Source organism: Bombina bombina, chromosome 5 (genome assembly GCF_027579735.1).
Source record: "Bombina bombina isolate aBomBom1 chromosome 5, aBomBom1.pri, whole genome shotgun sequence".
Lineage (NCBI taxonomy): Eukaryota > Metazoa > Chordata > Amphibia > Anura > Bombinatoridae > Bombina > Bombina bombina.
The window spans coordinates 1,100,352,985-1,100,380,274 of record NC_069503.1 but is presented as its reverse complement, the minus strand read 5'-3'; the positions used below and the strand labels follow the sequence as shown (position 1 = coordinate 1,100,380,274).

Here is a 27,290-nt window from a genome sequence, read left to right as displayed (position 1 = left end):
AAAGTCAAAAATGGTGAGATATCTTGCAGAGGGATGCAACACTCTTAAAATTGCAAAGCTTCTGAAGCGTGATCATCGAACAATCAAGCGTTTCATTCAAAATAGTCAACAGGGTCGCAAGAAGCGTGTGGAAAAACCAAGGCGCAAAATAACTGCCCATGAACTGAGAAAAGTCAAGCGTGCAGCTGCCAAGATGCCATTTGCCACTAGTTTGGCCATATTTCAGAGCTGCAACATCACTGGAGTGCCCAAAAGCACAAGGTGTGCAATACTCAGAGACATGGCCAAGGTAAGAAAGGCTGAAAGACGACCACCACTGAACAAGACACACAAGCTGAAACGTCAAGACTGGGCCAAGAAATATCTCAAGACTGATTTTTCTAAGGTTTTATGGACTGATGAAATGAGAGTGAGTCTTGATGGGCCAGATGGATGGGCCCGTGGCTGGATTGGTAAAGGGCAGAGAGCTCCAGTCCGACTCAGACGCCAGCAAGGTGGAGGTGGAGTACTGGTTTGGGCTGGTATCATCAAAGATGAGCTTGTGGGGCCTTTTCGGGTTGAGGATGGAGTCAAGCTCAACTCCCAGTCCTACTGCCAGTTTCTGGAAGACACCTTCTTCAAGCAGTGGTACAGGAAGAAGTCTGCATCCTTCAAGAAAAACATGATTTTCATGCAGGACAATGCTCCATCACATGCGTCCAAGTACTCCACAGCGTGGCTGGCAAGAAAGGGTATAAAAGAAGAAAATCTAATGACATGGCCTCCTTGTTCACCTGATCTGAACCCCATTGGTCCATCATCAAATGTGAGATTTACAAGGAGGGAAAACAGTGCACCTCTCTGAACAGTGTCTGGGAGGCTGTGGTTGCTGCTGCATGCAATGTTGATGGTGAACAGATCAAAACACTGACAGAATCCATGGATGGTAGGCTTTTGAGTGTCCTTGCAAAGAAAGGTGGCTATATTGGTCACTGATTTGTTTTTGTTTTGTTTTTGAATGTCAGAAATGTATATTTGTGAATGTTGAGATGTTATATTGGTTTCACTGGTAAAAATAAATAATTGAAATGGGTATATATTTGTTTTTTGTTAAGTTGCCTAATAATTATGCACAGTAATAGTCACCTGCACACACAGATATCCCCCTAAAATAGCTAAAACTAAAAACAAACTAAAAACTACTTCCAAAAATATTCAGCTTTGATATTAATGAGTTTTTTGGGTTCATTGAGAACATGGTTGTTGTTCAATAATAAAATTAATCCTCAAAAATACAACTTGCCTAATAATTCTGCACTCCCTGTATATACACAGTATATGTGTGTATATACATTCTCTCTCTCTCTCAAAGGCTTAAATACTCCTCCCACTTCCCTCATCCCCCAGTCATTCTTTGCCTTTTATCCCAGGAGGTTGGCAGAGAAGTGTCAGAATTTTTAATTTTAGTTTTTTGCCTCTTATGGAGGGTAGTATTCTTCGGTATGGTACAGGAGTTTTAAGTAGTCCTGTCAGTCTCTCAGTGAGGGCTTGGATGAAAGTTAGAGTCTGGAGATGCAGGGAGAGTCTTTCTGCAAAACCATCCCGACTCATATTAACAGCTCCTCAAGCAATCGGCATTGTTGAACTTTGCTCCACTGCCTGCTTTCTTCTCTCAAGTCCATGGCGGAGGCGATGCTACTATCCGTCACACTTGAAAGGCCATGTTCCTGTTCCATAGCGTAGATTCTGGTAAGATCGTTTAATTTTACTTTATTTCTGAATGTACTGTAATGTGAATGTTTTCCTGAGAGGTTACCACCTTGCGGGTCTAACTTAACATAAGGGTCTCAATGAGTCTCTTTTAGTATCTTGGAATCGAGGGTTAATATCTCCTGAGGTGGGTTATTGAACAGGGGGGTTTATAGTCATGTTTGTTATGTGATTATAACCTGCTTATGTGTGATGTTTATGGGCTTGTGGTTTGGAACGTTGAGGCCTTTGGAAGTGATGCAGCCTTTTTGATTGGGCGCGCTTTTTTGGACTGTGTGGTTCACCATGTGATCGGGCGTGGTTCCGTTCTGTTTTCCATCTCCGCATTCCCGACCATGTGGCGAAGTAAATATTCTAGTCCGCAGGGGTCTGGTCATAGGAGGTGGTGAGTGCCCCAGCCATTGTGGGTTTCAGGTGCCGTTTTTGTGTTAATACTTAAGTCCATATTTATATATCCTCTTTCCAGCTATGGAGGATTCTGATGCTGAGACTGTGCAAATTTCAGATTGAGTAACGGAGGATTATGATACTGAGACTATTTTGATTTCAGATTCTGTGTCTGGTGAAGAATTCGGATTGGCCTCGTTGACACATGTCAACCAGTTTTGTTCCGTATGCCATATGAGAGCGCCTTGTTCCTCTGGATCAGGGAATCAAGGGACAGCTGAGCCATCCCCCTCTGGGGGTCCTGTCCTCCGAGAGGTGAGTTCCCTACCATTTCATACTTCTACACATGCGGGTAACTCAGTTTCTGATTCCTTCATGCGGGGTGGCGTGTTCCCCCCGGAGGTTGCAGCACGTTTTTGCTTCCACATAATGTTGCCGATTGTTCATCTGCAGAGTCCAGACGTTTATTTGAGAATTTGCTTGTGCCCTATTGTCTCGGGCCTTCCGCCTTGGGGAGGGCCTCCACAGTTCCCCATGGGTGTAACTGTTCCTGAATGTTGTGCCTTTCGTTACAGAATTGTGCGCCTTCGCGTATTGCTCAGACATGTTTTTCAGTTATTGAATGACCCTATCTTTACTAGGTACGGGGATTTTCAGTCTGCTAATTCGAATGGTGCACCTCATTAGACATGTGGGGATGAGGTAATCTCCTGATTGTCATTTGATTGAGATCTTTCCCAGTTTTTGGAAGATAGTGCTCTGTTTAGCTGGTCCTGGGGGTAGGCCTGTGTCTTTTTTGGGCGTTAACCTCTGGGTTGCCTTAATTTTATTTGTATCCGATGGGATGTCTCTTCGATACTCTTTGTTCTTCTTCGGAAGATGTTTTGGACATGTTAGTCCTATGTTAAAATGTCTGTTTTCCTTTTCTCCCCTATGAGGGAGAATTTATGCAGCTTGCCGGTTACGACCCTAAGTGCAGGCTGGTCCTGTTGGGTCTGTTCAGCCTTGCGGCTGTTCAGACATGTGGCGCTGTTCTGCTCGGCTGGAACGTTAGAAGCACTGAGTGCTCAGGTTATCATTGGTTTTCCTGTTCAACTAAGCATTCGAGAGGACCTGTGGGTCTGGAAGGAGGGAAAGATTCTTTCAGTCCTTATAACTCAGTCATAGATAACCGGGTCAGAGGAGTTTTTTCGCTGCGTCACTCTATCTGACATCTGATATTATCAGAACTTAGTGTTTTCCTCCCCTATGAGGTGGAGGGTTGGAGGGCTTAGTGCCCTGTTGCCGCAATTTGAGCGATTTGGCCTTTGGTTTTGGGGCTCTGGATTGCCCTTGTGGGCCTGATCCAACAGCTTGTATCAGAATAGGCTGTCTAGCAAGCGGAGGGTTTTCAGTTTGAAACCAGTTGCAGCTCTTGGCACCTTGCAGGTGTGTGCATACGCTATTTATAGTGTATCTAGATACAGCTCTTACTCTTGATGTGTACTGTCTGTTTAAATGATGAGACCTTTGGGTCTCTTTCCATTGTTTCCGGGTGAGTTGGATCTCCTTTTAGGATCTGTATTTCCGGGTGATGGTTGATCCCTGTAGGGTCTTTGCTTAGCTTAGGGTTTACTGAAGCTGGAAAGGCTTAGCACCTTTCTCTTCCCTGTGTCCTCTGCTGGTTTGGAGGTGATGGGGAGACTAGCCCTGCTAGCGGGTTTTTTTTTTACTTTGAGGTATCCCTTATGTTGTCCTGAGGCCTTGAGATGTCTCTTCATAGACTTCTAGCCTTGCTCCTTGGAGCGTTGGATTTTTGCTAGGGGTGGTCCCTTCCTTTGGTCGGGGTTTTCATGTGTTTCTCGCTATCCATTGGGCTATGTCCTTGCTCCATCTATCTGATCTGGTCACGGTGGCCAGGTTTTCAGAGTATTTATTACTCTTTGCAACAAGGCAGCACATGTAACCTAGTGGTTAGTTGTGTGGCTTTGAGCCTCAAGGATTGTTGGTTTGTCCAGCTACTGGCAATGAATGTCCACTTTCTGGTGTGCCTTAGGGTTGCATTCCCTTGGTCAGCTTGCAAGTATAACCTGTGGTTTCCCTGCTCTGCAGGCAAAGGGGTTGGCTGTGTCCTTGCTTGGCAGCTACTGGTAGGGGGGTCCTTTTTTGGACAGCTGTGTTGGGGATTTATCTTCCCATTAGTCGGTGGTTTCAGGCCTTGGGGACTGTTGTTGCCCTTCCGGTCTCATCCCTTTCTTTAGGGGATATTCTCCTCACTATGGAGAGGGAGTCCTTTGTTTTAGGGCTTCTCCTAGTTGGCAGGAGGAAAGGTGGGAATTGTTTCATTCCCCCTGGGTTCTTGGTGGCTCCAAGTAAGACTTATTGGGCCTTTTTTGCTAGATCCTTGGGTCTACAGCCTTGTCTTCTGTCTTCAGAGTCGAGAGTACCTGTACTCTGCGGGGATGGCTGTGCTATCCTTATGCTCATTCCTGTACCAGTTCTGTTTCCCTGTTTTGGATCCCTGAAGCTGGGTTGGTCCAGCTGAGTGTGGGTCTGGAGGTCAAGATGGCCGAGCGGTCTAGGGCACTGTGTTCAGGTCACAGTCTCCTCTGGATGTGTGAGCTTGTTGAGACTATCCTATTATCTCAGTCTACTAGGATTTAGAGTTTCCTTCATCTAGATCCATTGATTTTCAGAAGAGGGTTTACTCTTCCTTCAGGCTCTGAGTGCATACTCTCCTTTTTGGGGGGCCTCAATTGAGGTTTTGTGTTCCCCCTTTTAGTGACCTGTGTGTAGGTCCGGTGTCTTCAGTTGCCTAGAGTGTGCCCTCTGTCTGGGGGTTGCTTTGCAGTCTGTTTCTTGTTTGACTGCTTCTACTTCCTTGCAAGTACCCTCTGTGTCGTCCTGATAGGGAATCTGTGTTCTCAACGTGGGTTTTTTCCCTGGGTCTGTTACACACTTTTTTGTGGTTGAATACTTTAGTATTCTATGTTCAGACGCTGGGTGGATGTTACCTTCAGTTGCATTCCAGTGTTTGCAGGATGTTGGAGAATGAATTTTTTTCTGTCTCTGTGCACGGTCTTACCCCGGGTTTCGTTGGTATAGGCGTGGCCTCCTTTTCTCTGTTTGGACCCTTTGGGTCTTTTGTGAGCTGGGCTCACTATGGGAGGTGTTACTTTTATTTATTAGGAAACCTTTCGGTTTCCTCGGTTGTCCTTTGCCTTGTCTCTTTGGGGGTTTAGGCTGGTGTCCCCATCATTAGTGTGGGTGAGTGGTGGGGGAACGTCTGTTGGGCAACAGTGTCTCCTGGAGGACTGTTGGCTCAGTTGAGTTCATTTTGCGGTCTCTAGTTTGGCTCTGGACTAGCTGCGGGTCAGTGTCCTTGGGGCTTTTCCTTTCAAATTTTTCTCAGCTTCGGACAAAGTGGGATTTTTCATTGGGTAGAGGTTCAGGCTTAGTGCCCTCAGTATGGGCCGACTATTGTACCCTCCCGTCTTGGCATTCAGTGTCCTCTATAGCTTGGGTATTGTTTTCCCAAAAGTAATGAATGCAGCTGTGGACTCTTTCCATTTAAGAAGAAAAACATAAATTATGCTTACCTGATAATTTCCTTTTCTTCTGATGGAAAGAGTCCACAGCTCCCCACCCGTGATTTTATGTGGGGTGTCCTTATTATTCTTCTGGCACCTTTCACCCTGAAATTTCTTCTACTGTTCCTTGTTCCTCGGCAGAATGACTGGGGGATGAGGGGAGTGAGAGGAGTATTTAAGCCTTTGGCTGCGGTGTCTTTGCCTCCTCCTGGTGGCCAGGTTCTTATTTCCCAAAAGTAATGAATGCAGCTGTGGACTCTTTCCATCAGAAGAAAAGGAAATGATCAGGTAAGCATAATTTATGTTTTTAAAATAAAAAGTACATTTTCCTCTATGCGAGTGCAGAGTAAAACATTTTGAAAGGGCGACATGATACATGAGAGGCTACAGTTTTGAAACCCCTGGGGTAGACCATTACTAAAATGATAATGAGAGTACATTTATTTATCAACTTTTTTTTTTTTCTTCTTTTAGGGAGAACCGGGAGTAACAGGTCCACCAGGGCGTGTTGGGCCTCCTGGAAAGGATGTAAGGTTTTATTATAAAATTCAGCTAATTCTCTGATTATATCATGTCTATATTCTTTTAAAAACAAAAGAAAAAAATAATTTGTGAAATGTATGACAACACTTTTCAACACCATAGTTTTTTTTTTTTCTAAATGGATGGTTATATAGTAAAAGATATTACAACATTATATGCAATAGTCAAATATTGATATTAAAGGGACACTGAACCCAATTTTTTTTATTTTGTGATTCAGATAGATCATTCAATTTTAAGCAACTTTCTAATTTACTCCTATTATTAATTTTTCTTAGTTCTCTTGCTATCTTTATTTGAAAAAGAAAGTCCATAACCCTGGACAGCACTTGGTTAGTGGTGGATGAATTTATCCGCCAATCAGCAAGAACAACCCAGGTTGTTCACCAAAAATGTGTCGGCATCTACACTTACATTCTTGCTTTTCAAATAAAGATACCAAGAGAATGAAGAACACGCTAATAGGAGTAATTTAGAAAGTTACTTAAAATTGCATGCTCTATCTGAATCATAAAAGAAAAAATTTGGGCTCAGTGTCCCTTTAAAGCTCAATCATAATTAAAAAATTAAAGGACAAGCAAGGCCCCCAGTTATGCACACACTTGAATAATAATTATCAATCCATTTCCTCATAGAAAGTAAGCACTTGTTTTGTGTCCTATACAATAATGGGTTGATGCTATTTGTTGAGCGCCTATTAGTGCAGCTATTTTCAGTTTTCATTTCATCAGCCAATGTGTTCATGGCATGAATGATGTCCTGGTTTTTTTTAACGCTTGGCATCTTAGAGGTTACAAATGCCTTAAGAATAAATAGGGAACACATTGTATTCTTTGGATTTTGAAATATATTTTTCCAAGTGTTTCAGATACAAATTTACATTTACTTATATTATGTGTTTAAAAAAACCCACTATGGAATCTGAAAAGAGAGTGACTCTCTCTTTCCCGCAACTCAATATTTGTAAATGGTTTGAAGATTTCTAACTCTTTTTTTAAATTTGATAACTTTGAATATTAATCTAGAAATAAGGGTCCAGTTATTTATAAAGTTCTTTTTTTATTGACACAAAAATAATTTGCAATAATATTTACATTAGGGTGATATTGGACCTCCCGGACATCAGGGACCCAGAGGAATTCGTGGACCATCTGTAAGTATGTAATAAAAGAACTATATATGGTATTTGTGCCATGTACAATGTTTCAGGAAATTTACTGCATCATTACCTTTACAGTGCTTAACCAGCAATCACTTGAGACTTCAGCTTGTTGCAAATTTATGTTTACCTGATAAATGTATTTATTTCAAGATGGTGAGAGTCCACGAGCCATCACGCATTGGAATTCCAGACCTGGCCACTAGGAGGAGGCAAAAGATGCCCCAACACATCATAGCTTTAAATCCCTACAACTCCCCATGATCCTTACTTATACATATAGCCAAGTAGATGAGGAAAACAGAAATGCAGGAAAGAATAAGTAGGCAAAAAAAGTGCAAAAGAAGTACTGCCACCACCTGAACAAAATGAAAGTGTGGGAGTTGTGGACTTGCATTATCATGAAAGAAAGTATACCTTTTATTTTCTTGTCCCAGATGGTGAGAGTCCACAAGTCATCACATTTGGGGATCACCATGATATAGGTGGAGGACAAACAATGAAGGCAGGTTACTGAGCAGGCACTAAGGCTGCAGAACTATCCTGCCAAAAGTGCCTTCAGAGGAGGTATACACACCAAAGTGATAAAAGTTTGAACAATTCTGCAAAGAAGACGAAGTAGCTGCCTTGCAAAGCTGATCAATAAAAGCCTCATTAAAAAAACTCCCAAGAAGTGGCAACTGCTCAAGTAAAATGAGCAGTAATGCACTCATTAGAGCTTTCCCCACAACCAAATATGTCTTATGAATTAAGACTTTACGTACAGCTAGATTACGAGTTTTGCGAGTGAAAAAGCATTGTTATGCTTCATAACGCTGCTTTTTCCCTAACGCCGCTATTAAGAGTCTTGTAGGTATACACATTTTAAAAAAAGTCCTTTTTCAATGGGACTCCCATAGCGCCGGTATTACGAGTTTGCCTGGGAGGCCAAAAAGTGAGCCACAAGATCCGTGCCACCATCTAAAGTCAGTAGTTATGAGTTTTACGTTACAAATCTGTACCATAAAACTCATAGCTAAAGTGTTACAAAGTACACTAAACATCCATAAACTACCTATTAACCCCTAAACCGAGGCCCTCCCACATCGCAAACACTAGAATAAAATTATTAACCCCTAATCTGCCACTCTGGACATCTCTGCCACTTAAAAATGTATTAGCCCCTATTCCGCCGCTCCCCGACATTGTCACCACTATAGTAAACATATTAACCCCTAAACCACCGCCCTCCCACATTGCAAACACTATTTAAAGATTATTAACCCTTAATCTGCCGTCCGCCTACACCGCCACTATAATAAACCTATTAACAACTAAACCGCAAGACCCCCACAACGAAATATACTAAATTAAACTATTAACCCCTAAACCTCTGGCCTCTCACATCACTACATAAATATATTAAGCCCTAAACCTAACCCTAACGTAACCCTAAGCCTAAGTCTAACCCTAACCCTAACACTCCCTAACTTAATTATAATTAAAATAAAGCTAAATAAAATTTACAATTATTACCTAAATAATTCCTATTTAAAACTAAATACATACTTGCCTGTAAAATAAACCTAAGCAAGCTGCAATATAACTAATAGTTATATTGTAGCTATCTTAGGTTTTATTTTTATTTCACAGGTAAGTTTGTATTTATTTTAACTAGGTATTAACTATTTAATAACTACCTAGTTAAAATAAATACAAACTTACCTGTGAAATAAAACCTAAGCTGACTTACACTAAAACCTAACATTACAATAAAATAAAATACATTAAATTAATAAAATACTATGTACTAAATTAGAAAAAAAATTAACACTAAATTACACAAAATTAAAAATGAAATTATGAAAAATAAAAACGAATTACTCCTAATCTAATAGCCCTATCAAAATACCCCCCCCCAATATAAAAACCCCTAGCCTACACTAAACTGCCAATAGCAGTTCTTTGGGCATTGCCCAAAAGATAACAGCTCTTTTACATAGCAATTAAAAATACAAACACCCCCCCAACAGTAAAATCCACCACCCACACAACCAAACCCCCCAAATAAAATTCTATCTAAATAAACCTAAGCTAACCATTGCCCTGAAAAGGGCATTTGGATGGGCATTGCCCTTAAAAGGGCATTTAGCTCTTTTGCCATGCCCTGAAAAGGGCAATAAGCTCTTTTATGAAGTGCCCAAACCGTAAGCTAAAAATAAAACCCACCCAAAAAACCCTTAAAAAAACTAACACTAACCCCCGAAGATCCACAGTTTACAGTTTTCGAAGTCCGGACATCCATTCTCATCCAGCCGGCGAAGTCCTCATCCAAGCGGGCAGAAGTCCTCATCCAAGCGGGCAGAAGTCTTTATCCAGACGGCATCTTCTATCTTCATCCATCCGGCGAGGAGCAGGTCCATCTTCAAGACATCCGGCGCGGAGCATCCTCTTCTTACGGTCGCTGCTGTAAACTGAAGTTCCCCTTTAAGTGACGTCATCCAAGATGACGTCCCTTACATTCTGATTGGCTGATAGAATTCTATCAGCCAATAGGAATTAAAGGGGAAAAGATCCTATTGGCTGATCCAATCAGCCAATAGGATTGAGCTTGCATTCTATTGTCTTATTGGAATAGGATTAAAGCTAAATTGATGTCTATGGGGAAATTGTGCACGAGCACGTCAAAGCAGCGTTTGTATTTGGGTGAGGTTTGGAGCTCTGTGGATTCCACAAGTAGCAGTTAATTGTAAAACAGGGTATTGGTGGATGAGTCCATATTTCATCTGGAAAGCCTGAGAAAATATATTTCACTGCCTGACTGATAACTCGTTGTCTACCCCTCTGATCAACAGGGTACTGCGAGGAGGAAATGGGTCTCTGATCAGTTAGATGACCCCTCTCAATTAAAAGTAAATCTGCACTTCAATTTTCACCTAACTCCTCAAGGAGGCAAAGAAAATAAGGATCATGGAAAGTTGTAGGGATTTAAAGCTCTGTTGTGTTTGGGTGTCTTTTGCCTCCTCTTAGTGGTCAGGAGGGGAATTCCCACATTTGATGACTTATGGACTCTCACCACCTTATGAAAGAAAATAAATATACAGGTGGCCCTCGGTTTACAACGGTTCAATTTGCACCGTTTCAGAATAACAACCTTTTTTTACAATCATGTGACTGCTATTGAAAAGCATTGAGAAGCAGTGCATTGATTAAAAAAGCCAGTAGGTGGAGCTGTCTGCTTGTGTTGCAGCAAAGATATGCAAGTCAAGCAAGCTGAAATTAATCAGTTTAACCAGACCTGAGCTATCGAGCAGATTTCAAAGGAACAAGATCTTCCTATCTATAAATCAGTCCAGATTGGAATGCATAGAAAGAACTGTTTGCAGAAAAATGCAAGTGAAGTCTGTGTTGTGTGATTATTTTTTTAGGTTTATAATGCTGTTTAGCAAATGTTTTTGTTAATTTAACTTAGTTTAATTATATATTCTGTGTTGTGTGATTATTTTATTAGGTTTATAATGTTGTTTAGCATTTAAAGTCTTCATTTCAAAGCTTTAAAAATAATGTATTAGGTGTTACTTATGACAATTTTGAGAGGGCCCTGGAACCTATCTCCCTCACTTCCCATTGACTTACATTATAAACTGGGTTTCAATTTACAACGGTTTCGATTTACAACCATTCCTTCTGGAACCTAACCCCGGCGTAAACAGAGGGCTACCTGTACTGTATAACCCACAAAATACTTGTGCTTGTTAACATTGTTTTTCTTTGTTTATTTCCATTGCCTCTATTCCCCCTTCTGGGAAATTTTCTGTAGACACCCTCTTATTTCAGCATTCCAAAGTAAATTAACGAGGAGCAAAGAAAAAACATAAACTATAAACAAAGTTAATTAGTAAGGAAAAACACTACTGACTGTGTATTGTCTAGTTTATGCTAACAAGAGGTTTCCTCACTGAGACGGAAGCTCTGTGGACAATACAGCAGTGCAGCCAGTAAAGCCAGTAGAATACTTAGTTGCATTGGGAGAAGTATTAGGAGCAGAATTAGCAAAGTTCCTATACCACTTTACAGATAACTAGTTAGGCTTCATCTTGAATATTGTGTACAGTTCTGGAGACCATAGCCCCTATTTATCAAAGGTCTTGCGGACCTGATCCGACAATGCGGATCAGGTCCGCAAGACCTCACTAAATGCGGAGAGCAATACACTCTCTGCATTTAACATTGCACCAGCAGCTCACAATCGGCTGCCAGCAGGAAGGTGTCAATCAATCCGATCGTATTCGATCGGGTTGATTTCCGGCGATTCCTGTCCGCCTGCTCAGAGCAGGCGGACAGGGTTATGGAGCAGCGATCTTTAGACCGCTGCTTCATAACTTGTGTTTCTGGCGAGTCTGAAGACTCGCCAGAAACACGGCCCTTCAAGCTCCGCACGGAGCTTGATAACTAGAGGCCCATATCTCCAGCAGCATCTCAATAAACTAGAAATTGTCCAAAGGAGGGCTACTAAAATGGTACATGGTCTAAAATATAAAACGTACAAAGAAAGACTCTATGATCTAAATATGTATAGTTTAGAGGAGAGAAGGGAAAGAGGTGACGATAGAATCCTTCAAATATATAAAAAGACTTAATAAACTGGAAGGTGAAAGCATTTTCCACAAAAAAGAAATACCAAAACAAGGGGTCACAATCTTTATTTAGAAGGCAGAAGGTTCATTAGAAATGTGAGGAAGCATTTTTTTTTTATAAACTTCCAATAGAGGTGGTAAACACTAGGGGGCGATTTCTTATGCTGTGAATGCAGCAGTTTCTGCGTGAGCCTTCAGGCTCGCTGCAAACATAAGCTAAAGGGAAACTGAACCCAAATTTTTTCTTTCGTGATTCAGATAGAGCATGAAATTTTAAGCAACTTTCTAATTTACTCCTATTATCAAATTTTCTTCATTCTCTTGGTACCTTTATTGAAATGCGAGAATGTAAGTTTAGATTTTTGGTGAACAACCTGGGTTGTCCTTTCTGATTGGTGGATAAATTCATCCACCAATAAAAAAGTGCCGTCTATAGTCCTAAACCAAAAAAAAAAAAGCTTAGATGCCTTCTTTTTCAAATAAAGATAGCAAGAGAACGATGAAAAATTGATAATAGGAGTAAATTGGAAACTTGCTTAAAATGTCATGCTCTATCTGAATCACAAAAGAAAAAAATTGGGTTCAGTGTCCCTTTAAGAAGCAGGAGTCATAAGACTGCTCCTTAACTCATCCACCACCTCTGAGGCGGCGGACAGCAATCAGCCCGATCGGATATGATCGGGTTTATTGACACCCCCTGCTAGCGACTGATTGGCCGTGAATGTGCAGGGGGCGGTATTGCACAAGCATTTCACGAGAAATGCTTGTGCTATGATAAATTTGTCTGCATTTATCGATGTTGGGCAGACATGATCCTCTCCATCGGATCATGTCCGTCTGACAAATGATAAATCGGCACCTAGGACTGTAGAATAATTCCAAAATTCCTGGGACACACATAAGACGATGCTAAAAGATAAGTAAGTTTGCACTGCGCAAGTAATATGTGTAGAATTGATTGGCCTTTTGGTTCTTATCTGTCATCAAATTGTATTTTTGTATGATTTAACAATACCTCCAAAAGCCTTGTGTGTCATCCACTATCCTATCTGAAATGTCCCATAGATGTTTAGCAATCAATATACCAGTCCAGTCACCAAAGACTGGTTCTTTAAAAAAAAAATAGACTAATGTAAAGAACTTATTGGACAATATTCCACGAGTTTCATTTTCATAGCCAGATTGCCACACTGCAATAACGATATAATTATATCTGTATCGCTAAAATAGAATCATACATTTCCCAATAAATGAAGGTATGGGGCTGGATTGAAACCAATAATTGTTGGTGTAAATATTCATTTTCCTAATTGTTATTTAAGGTTTATATTTTATAATGGTGAAATTACATATGGGGCATTTTATTGCAACTATTCCAATTATATTTTATTTTTATTGTTTTGCATCACTGTATATCTTATTTCAACTTTCACTAAACATTAACATTTAATATTATATAGTGTTATAATGAGAAGGTTTGTCAGCAATTTCAGTAAACTCATAATCTAATTTGATGCATTGCCTTCCTTGACCTTTCAAAAAGGTCTATGAAATAAGGGTTTGCTTTAAAAGATTTTGTGAGCCAAATTTATATTAGGCTAATGTTTAAAATCATAGCAGGGAGGACATTTATTAGTGCTGACATTTTTTTTTTTTTGGCTTGGCAAAGCTTTTCTAAAGTTGTAAGATAAAAAAACAACTTTAACATATTTTAAAAGGATAATCAAGTGGTACATGAACTTGAATGCAACACTTGTTTTGTAGACATAAAAGTTAGTGAATCTAATAATTATTATCACAAAAAAAAGATAAAAGGAACTTACTGGTAAGTAGTCTCCGTAAACATTTATTTTTATTTATAAGATTTGAACAGTGCAATCAAATGTTAAGCAGCATTGCCAGAGTATAGCTGCAGATGGTCTGGGTCAAGGATGGCTTTTCTTGGCAACCCAGATGTTTTGGAACTACATTTCCCATGATGCTTAGGCACTCTGCAATCTAAAGTAAAAAAAAAAGAAGGCACTCCAGAGGCGTAATAACTTTTGTTCAGGCCCCTTAAAAAATAAGTTCCCCTAGTATGCAGGATACTCACAAAACTGGAGCACTTCTCACAAAATGCAAATTAGGCATTCTGGGTCCTCAAGAGCTCCCCAGCTAGCTCACCACTAGTCACCAGTGAATCAGAAAAAGCCAATAGTGTTTAACTGGAATCTCTCAGTGATCCCCAATAACCATTCAGGATAACAATATGAGGCCAATTTAGCAAAGGTCTTGCGGTCCTGATCCAACAGTGCGGATCAGGTCCGCAAGACCTCGCTGAATGCGGAGAGCAATACGCTCTCCGTATTCAGCACTGCACCAGCAGCTCACAAGAGCTGCTGGTGCAACGCCGCCCCCTGCAGACTCGCGGCCAATCAGCCGCCAGCAGGGGGTGTCAATCAACCTGTTCGTACTCGATCGGATTGAATTCCGGCGATTCCTGTCCGCCTCATCAGAGCAGGCGGACAGGTTATGGAGCAGTGGTCTTTAGATCGCTGCTTCATAACTGGTGTTTCTGGCGAGCCTGGAGGCTCGCCAGAAACACAGGGCGTCAAGCTCCATTCGGAGCTTGATAGATAGGCCCCTTGGACTGAAAACACTTCCCAAGCAAACACTTTGAAGTACTTTTATTAAAATGTGCAATGCACAATTTAAAATTGCTGGACGCATTTCGCAAGATACACTTGCTTCAAGCAGCACAATGTAATTAAAACAATAGTGACCGGATACAAATATATAGACATAAATGCAAACAAATTAGCACAATCAGTAATTAATCCTATATAACATAGATAGACAACACATGAATATCATATATAGTTTACATAGGTGTAACCTTTGTGTGCATATAATAATTCTAAATAATATTATTCATTATAGTACCTTCCATTGCTGTTATGGTGTCTCTCCTAACATACACCTAGATTATGAGTTTTGTGCAAAAAAGTTGCGTTATTTCATTCTCCATATCGCTGCCATTACGAGTTACTGAAAAGCCTCCTTCTGCTGTGCGTTATGGCACGTTAAGCTCCATACCACACAAAAGCCGAGGGCTGATTTGACATGCTCGTGCATGCTTTCCCCCATAGACATCGATGGGGAGAAAGTGTTAGAAAAAAAACTAACACCTGATGGGCAGAATGGCTATCGCCGTAACGCAACCTAATTGATGTCTATGGGGGATAAAAAGTTACGTTTAAACCTAACACCCTAACATAAACCCCTAGTCTAAACACGCCAAATCCACTGCCGCCAACATTGCAGACACTAAATAAAAGCTATTAACCCCTAATCCGCAGCTCCCCGACATTACTTAAACTATAATAAAGTTATTAGCCCCTAAACCGCCACTCCCCGACATTGCCGCCACTAAATAAACTTATTAACCCCTAAACCTCCGTCCTCCCACATCGCCGCCACTAAATAAACCTATTAACCCCTAAACCTCCGTCCTCCCACATCGCCGCCACTAAATAAACCTATTAACCCCTAAGCCTCTGGCCTCCCACATTGCCGCCACTAAATAAACCTATTAACCCCAAAACCTCCAGCCCTCCTCATAGCAAAACACTAAATTAAACTATTAACTGCTAAACCTAACACACCACTAACTTTAAATTATAATTACAATATACTGTAACTATATTTAAATAAATAAAAACTTACCTGTGAAATAAACCTAACTTTAAACTATAAATTAACCCAACCTTACTATTCTAATAAAATAAAAAAACTAGCAATTAAAATTCCTAAATTACAAATTTTTTAAAAATTACTAATACTTTGAAAACATTTAAAAAAATCTAACATTACAAAAAAAAAATACTAACATTACGAAAAATAAAAACCACTAAAATTACAAAAAATAATAAACTAAATTATCAAAAATAAAAACAATCACACCTAATCTAATAGCCCTAAAAAAATAAAAAAGCCCTCCTCCAAATAAAACACCCCCTAGCCTACAATAAACTACAAAAAGCCCTTAAAAGGGCATTTTGTAGGGCATTGCCCTATGTTAAACATTTTTTTTAACTGGAAAAAAATACAAAGTCCCCCCAACAGTAAAACCCAACCCCCCAAAATAAAAAACCTAAGCTACCCATTGTCCCTAAAGAGGCATTTGTATGGGCAATGCCCTTAAAAGGGCATTCAGCTCTTTTGCACTGCCCTTAAAAAGTTAGCTATTTTACAATTTGCCCAAAGCCCTAATCTGAAAAAAAAAACACCCCAAAAAACAAAACAAAAACCTAACACTAACCCAAGAATATCTACTCACGGGTTCCTGAAATCCCGACATCCATCTCCATCCAGGCGGAGAAAAGTCTTCATCCAGGCGGCGATATCTTCATCCATCCCGGGGGCGTCTTCTATCTTCATCCCGGTGGCGCGGAGCTGAGCTATCCTGGCAGTCGATGCCATCCTGTGCGGAGCGTCCTCTTAATACGGTCGCTGCCATACACAGAAGCTTCAATGCAAGGTACCCGTTTCAAAATGAGGTACCTTACATTTCTATTGGCTGATTTGATTCTTCAAATTGAAATCAGCCTATAGAATGCGAGCTTCTGAAATCCTATTTGCTGTTCAAAACAGCCAATAGGATGAGAGCTACTGAAATCCTATTGGCTGTATAAATCAGCCAATAGAATTTCAGTAGCTCTCATCCTATTAGCTGTTTTGAACAGCCAATGGATTTTAGTAGCTCTCATCCTATTGGCTGATTTCAATTTAAAGAATCAAATAAGCCAAAAGGAATGTATTCATTTTTTGAGTGCGGAATGGACATTGTGTTAAAGGTTAGAATGCTTGCGGTATAGCTATACTGCCGCGACTCGTAATATGCGTTTCTGGCCATTCCACATGCAATGGCCAATTTTTCAGCGGTATAGCTGTACCGCAAAACTCGTAGTCTAGGTGATAGTCCGTTAGTGGTGATGTAATTTTCGCGCCATTTTCGTGATTAGAAAAAAAAATCATTACACTAAATGCCTAACAAAGATAGACGCTTCTATGTATCCCCCTCAAATTCCAAACTCTGCAATCTAGTTGAGCATCATGGAAAATTTAATTCAGAACTGTTTTGTTTGTAAACGTTAGTCATTACTAGTCTAAGTAATATGAGTGTTACAAGGCAAAAGCTATAAATTTGCAAGACAAGTCCTTATTTTTTAAATGTCCTTTGCTTTAGCTGTACAATTTTAGAGTGAATGGGACAAAAATGGGAATTTAGATAAGAAAAAGTAACAAAAGTAGGAGAAAATGATACTGCCAGTCTTGATTTATAGTTTTGTAGGAATGTTTTTTAGCAAATTGTTACAGTTTGGGAGCTTGAACGTCTACATTCAATTCCACTCATAGACAACTGCAGTTGAGAGGAACTGGGGAGCCAGATAATGGTGTTTCCCATTTATTGTTCAATAACTGTTATACATCCTAAAGCCTTTCTCTGTTAAAGATTATTATTCTGTGTGTGTTTATTTTTTCAGGGTAAAAATGGACAGCTTGGCCCACCAGGCAACAACGGTGCCCCAGGGAGTATTGTAAGTATTCAAAAAAGTATATTAGCAGAATTTTATTTCAACATAAATAAACAGATAAAAAGCTCAGAGTGAAAAATAAAAAGCTCAGAGTGAACTTATCTCCCATACCTCAACAGCGGATGTCCTCACTGATATTTCAGAAGTCTGTTCGAGCTGCCTTTTTTAATAAAAACAATAAAAAAAATTGGGTCAGATTACAAGTGGGGTGGTATTTAACGCTCCCGCTCATGCACTAACTCCGCTAGAAGTAAGCTTTTTCTAGTAGCTCTGGTATAACAAGTTGAAAGTGAAACATTTTTGCCCGCAAGTTAACCCCATTTTCGCAAAATATGTATTTAGGAAAAATAGAACATATTCTGCGATGTGAAGAACATTGGTATTTAAAACATTAATATTTTCATGTCGGGTTAGCGCACTTGAGAACATGCGATCAGGTTTGCATGCGAATAGGATGTTAGATTTTTCCACTTTTTTTTCTCCATTGACTTCTTTGAGGGAATATGTTAACATGGTCACGATATTCTAACTTCAGCTTTTCTACACATATCTGATGGTATTTTGGTACAATATATATCTTTACCTATATGTATAGATGAGTATGTATAGGTACAGATATATACAGATATATATATAGGAATATTTATTTAAAAATACATAGAACATTTTCTGCTATGTGCATATTAACATTGGAATGTAAACTTTTTCCAACAAATACACAGTATAACACTTTATTAAATATGAATATTGCATAAATATGATTTTACAGGTTTTCTTCTACTTGAATTCAAAGGGCTCCAAATCACATATATACACATATGTATTATGTATGTATATGTGTATATATGTCTGTAAATACATATATACACATATAAATACATATATACACACACATAAATACATACATATAAATATATATATATTATTTATTTATTATATATTTATTATATATTCATTTATTAATATTATTAACTTTCTGCTATGTATGAATGTTTTAGTATGTAAAATATATTAAAATGTATTTTATCTCCATTATCTGTTCTTAAAAAACTTGGTACAAATATCTAAGTTTATTTTTGTCACATAGGGCCCAAAAGGTAACAAAGGAGATACTGGTACCGCCGGAGTCCCTGGATTTCAAGGACCTCAGGGACCGAGAGTAAGAAAAGGCTAAAAGAAATGTGTTAAATGATGCCTACACTAGTTATGTTGATGTTTAAGCAAGATGATTTGTCATTGATAAAAGATTACAACATGCTAATTTCACTTGCCTCATTTCAGTTTGTCTATGTTGCATGCTACTAAAACCATTTTTTTTTTCTTTCATGATTCAGATAGAGCATGCAATTTTAAGCAACTTTCTAATTCACTCCTATTATTATTTTTCTTCATTCTCTTGCTATCTTTATTTGAAAAGCATCAATTTAAGCTTAGGGGTCGGCCCATTTTTGGTTCAGCACCTGGGTAGCGCTTACTTAATGTAGTCCCCAATCAGCAAGCGCTACCCACGGTACAAAAAATGTGCCGGATCGTAAACGTAGATTCCTGCTTTTTTAAATGAAGATAGCAAGAGAATGAAGAAAAATTGACAGTAAGAGTAAATTATAAAGTTGCTTAAAATTGCATGTTCTATCTGAATTAGGAATGAAAATACTTGGGTTTAGTTTTCCTTTAATGACAGCTGTATATGTTAAATGTATTATTTATCTTACATCACAAGCACACGTATACTGCTATTAGTGTAAAGGCTTAAATTTCAAGGTACAGTTAATATAAAAATATCCTTTTTTAAGCGTATACTACATGTTTTCATCCATTTCTATCTAAAGTTATTTTAAAGCATATTCTCATACCCCTTTGGGTACTCATTTCAATGCTGGGCTTATAAGGGTAAAAAAAAACTATCTGGTCCTTTTAAATCTAGAATCTGTGACTTTGAGGTTCAAAATGTTTGGCCAAATGAAACATGTTTAAGATTTATATTAAATAAAATACTGCAATGTTTATACTAACTATGGATGCGTGAAAGTTTCAAGTATTTTGAGTGGTAATTAGGGTTTAAATGTTATTTTTAAGCCAAATATTGGGATATGGTCAGATACGATATTCAGTATCATATTTAACATTCAGCTAAAAATAATAATATTTGACAGCTGTAATAGCACATTGGGAATACTGGGTACAACATTTATGTTAAGAAATATTGCAATAATTTTTCTAAGAGATTTAAAGATGGTAACTGTATGTTATGACAGCATTCAGAAAATATTCCAATTCAATATTTTCTGTATTCTTATATCTATAAAATATATATAGTGCACCTTTGCTATAATTAAAAATATGTGCTCACATTTTAGGGAGAACCTGGTGAGAGTGGACCCTCTGGAAACGATGTAAGATTTTTCTTTCTTATGACAGTATTATAATTAATCAATTGTGCACTCATCTCCTCTATAATTTGAATACTTTATGTTAACGAAAACCATAAAGAACCATTAAATTGTATAATATAATTGCAACAAATGTACAATAAACACATGATGCAATAACACTATGAATTCCAGTTGATTATTATTTGTGTTACTTAAAAATGTAACATTTTTAATTAATTTCCCAGTTCCCTTTATCATGTGCCAGCCATCAGCCAATCACAGACTAATATATGTATAAGAGCTGTGAACATGTTCACATGCTTAGTAAGATGGTTCTTCAGAAAGTGTACACATACAAATGTTGTGCATGCTCCATCAAGGATGAGCAACTGTTCTTTTACAAGGTTTTGCTTGCATAAGTTATTTTACAGATAAATATACTGTGATGAGCAACTGTACTTTTACAATGTTTTGCTTGCATAAGATCTTTTACAGATAATAGCATCTGTCTCTAACAGAACTAGTGCAAACAAACAATTGTAAAAGATGTGCTTAGGATCATGCAAAAAGTGATGGTAAACTTTACCCTTTATATAAACAGACCCATAATGTTAGCAATATTTTATGGAGTTTAATTCATCAGTTGTAATGAAGATATACTTTAACTTTTTATTGTAGATCTGAAATTTAAAAACCCCACGCTCCCTCCCCCCACCCCTACTTCAACAGTAAAAACAATGCTGGAGCAAACGGTTTGAACTATTCTCCAATGGGTGCTTTTGCTCCAAAAATTGTGTGAGTGCTTAATGGCTAGAGCACTGATTGGAGAATAATTCAAACCATTAGCTCGCAAAAAAATTGCTTTTGAATTGGGTGGCATCTAAAATATGGCTAACATTCTGGATCTGTTTATATAAAGGGAAACATTTACTATGACTTTAAGGACTATATAGCAACAGTACTTGCAGCAAGGTATAATATTGTTTCCAACAATGTTGCAAATACTGCTACATACATTGCTCAAGACAAGTGCATGTTCATGAACTCATTTTGATAATGGAAGTCAATTGAAACTTTCTTTTTAATTGCTTTATTGTCATATCCCGTTAAATGTAACTCAATAAACCTTCAGAAAGTAGGTTATATTGTTGTGTAGCACTGGAATTCTAGATTTGTATTATCTACCATCTACTATTAACAAGACTGCCATAACATACTTCATTCACAGAAAATATTAATAAACTATGTGGTAACATGGTGAACAAAAATATTGTTATGTAATCTGAAGTTAGTATTTAATTAATGTATTAATTTAGCTTTAATTTTCTATTTATTTAGAGGGGAAAACTATACACCTTTAAAAGAATTCTTGGGCGCGATTACATATACGGCTCAGGCTTCGGCGCAAGCTCTGAAACCCGCGCCACCCGTAATTTCACCTCGCACATCGGGGTATTACATATATGGTGCCGGCAGCTCATAAAGTGCTGTAAGTCTGATAAACTAGCGATGTCCAGAAATGAGCGTAAATACAAATTTCTGGAATCGCCAGTGACTTACGGCACTTTAGAAACTGCCGGCGCCTAAGAAAAGTAAAGAAAATAACAAATCTCCTGTAAAAGTCTAACACGCCTCCCAAAAATAAGCCCTACACGTGAAAACCCCTATATCTGCAATCCCCCCCTCTCACTACTAATAACAAATGTATTAACCCCTAAACTGACAACCCCACAACGCAATAAGCCTAATTAAACTATTAACCCCTATATCCGTCATCAAACCCACACCGCAAGTAATAACTAAATTATTACCCCCTAAATCCGCCAACCCCAACCTCGCAAACTACCTATTAAAACTATTAACCCCGAATCCGCCATTAACCCACAACGCAATAAACCTATAAAAGTAGTAACCCCTAAACTGCCAAAGTCCACAATGCAATAAAGCTATTAAAGTATTAACCCCTAAATCGCCAAAGCCCACAACGCTATAAACCTATTAAAGTATTAACTCCTAAACAGCCAAAGGCCACAACGCAATAAACCTAACCCCTAACCTAACCCCCCTAACCTAACACCCCCAAAATGAACCCAAATTGCCTAATTTACAAAATACTAAAGTTACTATTAAATAAAAAAAATAAAAAAATAACACTACTTTAAAAATACAAATAAACTAAGTATAAATTAAAGGGACAGTCTAATCAAAATTCTGGAGTAGACTGTCCCTTTAAGCAACAATTACAGAAAATAAAAAAATCTAAGATTACAGAAAATAATAAAGAAAATTACCAAATTTTACAAAAATTATACCTAATCCCTATGAAAATAGAAAAGCCCCCCCAAAATAAAAACACCTCCTAATCTAAGAAACTACTAGTAGCCCTTTAAAGGGCTTTTTGAAGGGCATTGACCCAGGATAATTAGCTCTTTTTCAAGAAAATACACAACCCCCAACAGTAAACCCCCCCACCCACCACCCCCCCCCCCCAAATATAATAACCTAACACTAAAAACCCTAAACTACCCATTGCCCTGAAAAAGGCATTTGCTGGGCATTGCCCTTAAAAGGGCATTCAGCTCTTTTACTGCCCACCCTATCTAAATAAAATAAAACCCCTCAAAAATCCTTTAAAATACCCTAAGTCTAACCCCCAAATGGTCCTCACCTGTCCTGAAGTTCGACGGAGGATGTCCTGTTCAAGGCAGTAAAGTCTTCTTCCAAGCGGCGACCTCTTCTTTCTTCTTCCAGGAACTAGCCATCGCGGAGCGGAGGGCTGAACTGAAGACCGATGACCCTGGAGCTGAAGACCAGCGACCCTAGTACTGAAGACCGTCGAGTCTGGAACTGAAGACCGGCGACCGCGGAGCCATGGATCGTGGAGGATCCTCTTCATACGATCTCTGCCGTACACTGAATATTCAAGGTACGCAAATAAAAATGGCGTCCCTTGAATTCCTATTGGCTGATTTGAGCCTTCAAATTCAAATCAGCCAATAGGATGAGAGCTACTGAAATCCTATTGGCTGTTCAAATCAGCCAATAGGATGAGAGCTACTGAAATTCTATTGGCTGATTTGAATAGCCAATAGAATTTCAGTAGCTTTTATCCTATTAGCTGATTTGAACAGCCAATAGGATTTCAGTAGCTCTCATCCTATTGGCTGATTTGAATTTGAAGGCTCAAATCAGCCAATAGGAATTCAAGGGACGCCATTTTTAATCACGTACCTTGAATTCCTATTCAGTGTACGGCGGATATCGTATGAAGAGGATCCTCCACGCTCCATGGCCTCGCGGTCGCCGGTCTTCAGTTCCAGGCTCACCAGTCTTCAGCTCCACGGTCATCGGTCTTCAGCTCCGCCTTCCGCTCCGCGCCGGCTGGTTCCTGGAAGAAGAAAGAAGAGGTCGCCGATTGGAAGAAGACTTCACCACCTGGAACAGGACCTTCTCCGCCGGACTTCAGGACAGGTGAGGACCACTTGGGGGTTAGACTTAGGGTTTTTAAGGGATTTTTGTTTTTATTAATTTTTTTTTAGATAGGGTGGGCAATAAAAGAGCTGGAAGCCCTTTTAAGGGCAATGCCCAACAAATGCCCTTGACGGTTGACAGGTAGATAAACATTGTGCATGCGTTAGGTGTTTATTGCATTTATTTTTGCAGAAATTTTCGTGAGTTACGATGCTCCCATACTCAGCGCAAGGCTTCCTACGGCTGCCTTTTATGGCGAGGTAAAAATGGGGTAAGATTTCTCCATTTTTGGCACATAAGTCCTTGCGCTGGATATTGGATACCGATTTACGACGCAGTCCCATGTTAGCCTATGGGAGTAAAAATTGCGGGAGACATGTGAAATATACGTGCCGCATTTATATGCGGCGCTGTATATAGGATACCAAACCCACACAAAAACCAGCATCGCAGGCTTTTGCGGGTGACGCCGCATATGTAATGGGGCCCCTGTTCTTTACATTTACCTTTTTGTCTGTCATGCTATTTCACTAATTTGCAGTATCAGTAAAACCAAAAAATATTCAAAATGTTTGTGTTATGTTTTAGGGTGTACAAGGAAAACCCGGAAACAGTGGATCAAAAGGAGAAAGGGTAAAAATCGAATTATGTATCTAACAAACTAGGAAACATTGCTATATACCTGTTAGCAGTTGACCTAGCAGGTATTAAGTAACTGAGTAAATCATAAGAGAATTATATGTAAAATAACTGCAGGATTACATCAACTAAAACTGAGTTTTGTTCATTGTAACCACCACATATTGCCCTCAAGGACATGCCTAGGAAGAGCGAACCTTATTATCTTAACTCTCTCTATATATACGCAAAGGCCAAGACATACTGTATGTACAGATATTTTTATTACAATGGTGGCGTCAATGAGCAATCGAAAGCAAACCAATATATTTATTACTGTGCAGCAGGTATGACAAGTCACTAGAAAAACATTAAGGTTAAAAAATACAGTACAGTTTAAGGCACACTCGTAATTTAGGATCATCTTGGTTGAAATCCTAAAATAAAAGCTACTGATTACAGTTCAGCAAGTGACACATTTACTCTATACAAAATTGCAATCTAAATACACATTCCAACCAGATAGATGTAGAATACTAACTTCTTTGTTCAAGGATACCATTTACATATGAGGGGCTTAATGACAGGCAATCATACAGTATTTGCATAAAGTTTAGAAAATGGTTACTCAGTTCTTTGAGAAGATCAATGTTTTAGGTTGTTATGATTTCATCACCACTAAACATACCTTTGCAAAGTTTAACAAACAGAAATGGAATATAATGCAGCAAAATATTCTGGTATTCATAAAAGTATAAGCCTTGTTGACTTAAAAAATATAATAAAATGTTTTTCTCAAATGCACTTGAAAGTCAAATGACTAATGAGATTTGATGAACAACCATATTGGATTTTACCAACGTGTGTATGGTATATTTTAATGATATTAGCTAGTTGCTTGATGTCACAGGCATGTAAAGAGTTCACGTTATTTAATTTTATTTTTATTTAAACGAACAAGGTTAATACAGTTGTCTTTTAACTGAAGTTATATTATAATCTATGGTTAAATTATTCATAATTTGTCTTTTATATAAAAAGGGAGATCCTGGTAACAAAGGGGATAAAGGGCAACAAGGAGAAAAAGGTCAGGCCGGTGAACCTGGTAAACCTGGACATAAAGGTCACACAGGATTGATGGGCCCTGCAGGACCACCTGGAGAGAGAGGAACTTCTGGAGTTCCAGGTTCTCCTGGACAGCCTGGACTAACTGGCCCAAGGGTAAAAAAAGTCTTAAAATAAATTGGTAACATATTATAGAATAATGCAGTAAGCAGATTTAGGACTACTGTTTCTTTATTTATTTCTATATTAACTCTGAAGTCTACAGGTTAGGTGATGTATTTAAAAAGAAATGTTTAATTTATAGATTAATGTAATAATACATTATGCAGGGAACTGCACTAGCTGCTGTGGTTGTCAGGCTCAAGTTACGATTTGCAGCCTTTTTTATATTTTTTTTTATATTCATATTTTACTTTAGAATCTTAGAATGCACACTAATTAGGAAGATGAATGTAAATACATAATAATATAAATACATGAAACTGAGAACTAAATAATATTACCCACCACAGGGGATTATTTCACAAACAGCCGACTAGAACAGAATGTATATTTTGCAGACAGTAGTTTGCTATGGTGTTGATTTCTTTTACTTTGGTATACAATTACAGTTTACCTTACTGTTTTCTATATATATAAGAATTGCATATATTGATGATATTTTATTTGTTTGATAAGGTAGATAGAGTATGTCATATTCCTGATATGCAAATTGGTTCAATGTAGTTTGCACAAAAAGGCTGTTTACTATTTTTCCACCATGAATGAAATAAGCAGAATTTAAACATGATAAAAATAGTTTTGCTTGAAAAAAAAACCATTATGTAACACAGCAACATGATTTGTGAACCTCCTACTAATGCATTTTCAAGACTGGAATAAACATGTTTATTCAGGGCAAACGTCCTTTTTTAACATTTTTATAAGCACTCAAGATTAAAACAACACAATGAAAGGCTACAATGTCCTTTCTAACAGGCCTATATTAATTAATTACATTACTGGATACAAATTTCCATTCAATAGTCTTAATATCTGAAGCTGTGTAATTAGGTACACTTGAAGAGATTTTCAAGAAGGGAGTCATTCTTGAATAGCTCTCTGCTCAAAAGATCCTTGGAAATGATGTAAACTACTTTTCTGTAAATGGAGAAGAATCAAATGCGCTATAGAGTGCTCAATAAAGAGTGCTGTCAAAATCATATTGACAGTACAATCAAAAAGAGTATTAACTGTATGTATTAAACATCATATTAAAGGGACACTGTAACCAAAAAATTTCTTTCCTGATTCAGATTGAGCATTACATTTTAAGCAACTTTCTTATTTACTCCTATTATAAAATTTTCTTCATTCTCTTGGTATCTTTATTTTAAATGCAAGAATGTAAGTTTAGATGCCAGCCCATTTTTGGTGAACAACCTGGGCTATCCTTGCTGATTGGTGGATAAATTCATCCACCAATAAAAAAGTGCTGTTCAGAGTACTGAACCCAAAAAAAGCTTAGATGCCTTCTTTTTCAAATAAAGATAGCAAGAGAACAAAGAAAAATTGATAATAGGAGTAAATTAGAAAGTTGCTTAAAATTGCATGCTCTATCTGAATTACAAAAGAAATTTTTTTGGTTCAGTGTCCCTTTAATAATGTGCATCAATACTCAATAGGTCACAAAATTTTTATTGAAAGGGGCATGAAACCCCAAATTTGCTTTCACGATTCAGATAGAGTTTACCATTTTAAACAACTGTCCAATTTACAATTTATTTCTATCACTTTTGCATCATTCTCTTGGTATCCTTTATTGAAAGACAAGCAACGTACTACTGGGAGCTAGCGGAACACATATGTTAGCCAATGACTGCAGGCGTATTTGCAGCCACCAATAAGCAGCTAGCTCCAAGCTCCTGAGCCTACCTGGGTATGCTTTTCACAAAAAATGTAAAACCCCCAAAGCTTATTAGATAAGAGAAGTAAATTGGAAAGTTGTTCAAAATTGTATGTTCTATTTAAATTATGAGATAAATTTGGGGGTTAATTTCCTTTTAAACTATACAAAACAATAGTATTTAAAGGGACATGAAACCCCAACATTTTCTTTCATAATTCCTATAGACTATACAATTTTAAAAAGTTTTGAATTTACTTCTACTTAAAGGACCACTAAA

General features: G+C 38.2%; 1 protein-coding gene across 1 annotated transcript in view; it reads left to right on the top strand.

Annotated features, from left to right (window-relative positions):
- COL22A1 (collagen type XXII alpha 1 chain) overlaps window positions 1–27,290 on the top strand; it is a 667,744-nt gene that overhangs the window by 619,614 nt on the left and 20,840 nt on the right. Inside the window, exons 55-61 of the mRNA XM_053715381.1 lie at window positions 6,180–6,233; window positions 7,348–7,401; window positions 17,549–17,602; window positions 18,687–18,758; window positions 19,957–19,992; window positions 24,031–24,075; window positions 25,102–25,281. Of these exons, the coding sequence (XP_053571356.1) occupies window positions 6,180–6,233; window positions 7,348–7,401; window positions 17,549–17,602; window positions 18,687–18,758; window positions 19,957–19,992; window positions 24,031–24,075; window positions 25,102–25,281 (495 nt within the window). The remainder of the gene's footprint in view (window positions 1–6,179; window positions 6,234–7,347; window positions 7,402–17,548; window positions 17,603–18,686; window positions 18,759–19,956; window positions 19,993–24,030; window positions 24,076–25,101; window positions 25,282–27,290) is intronic.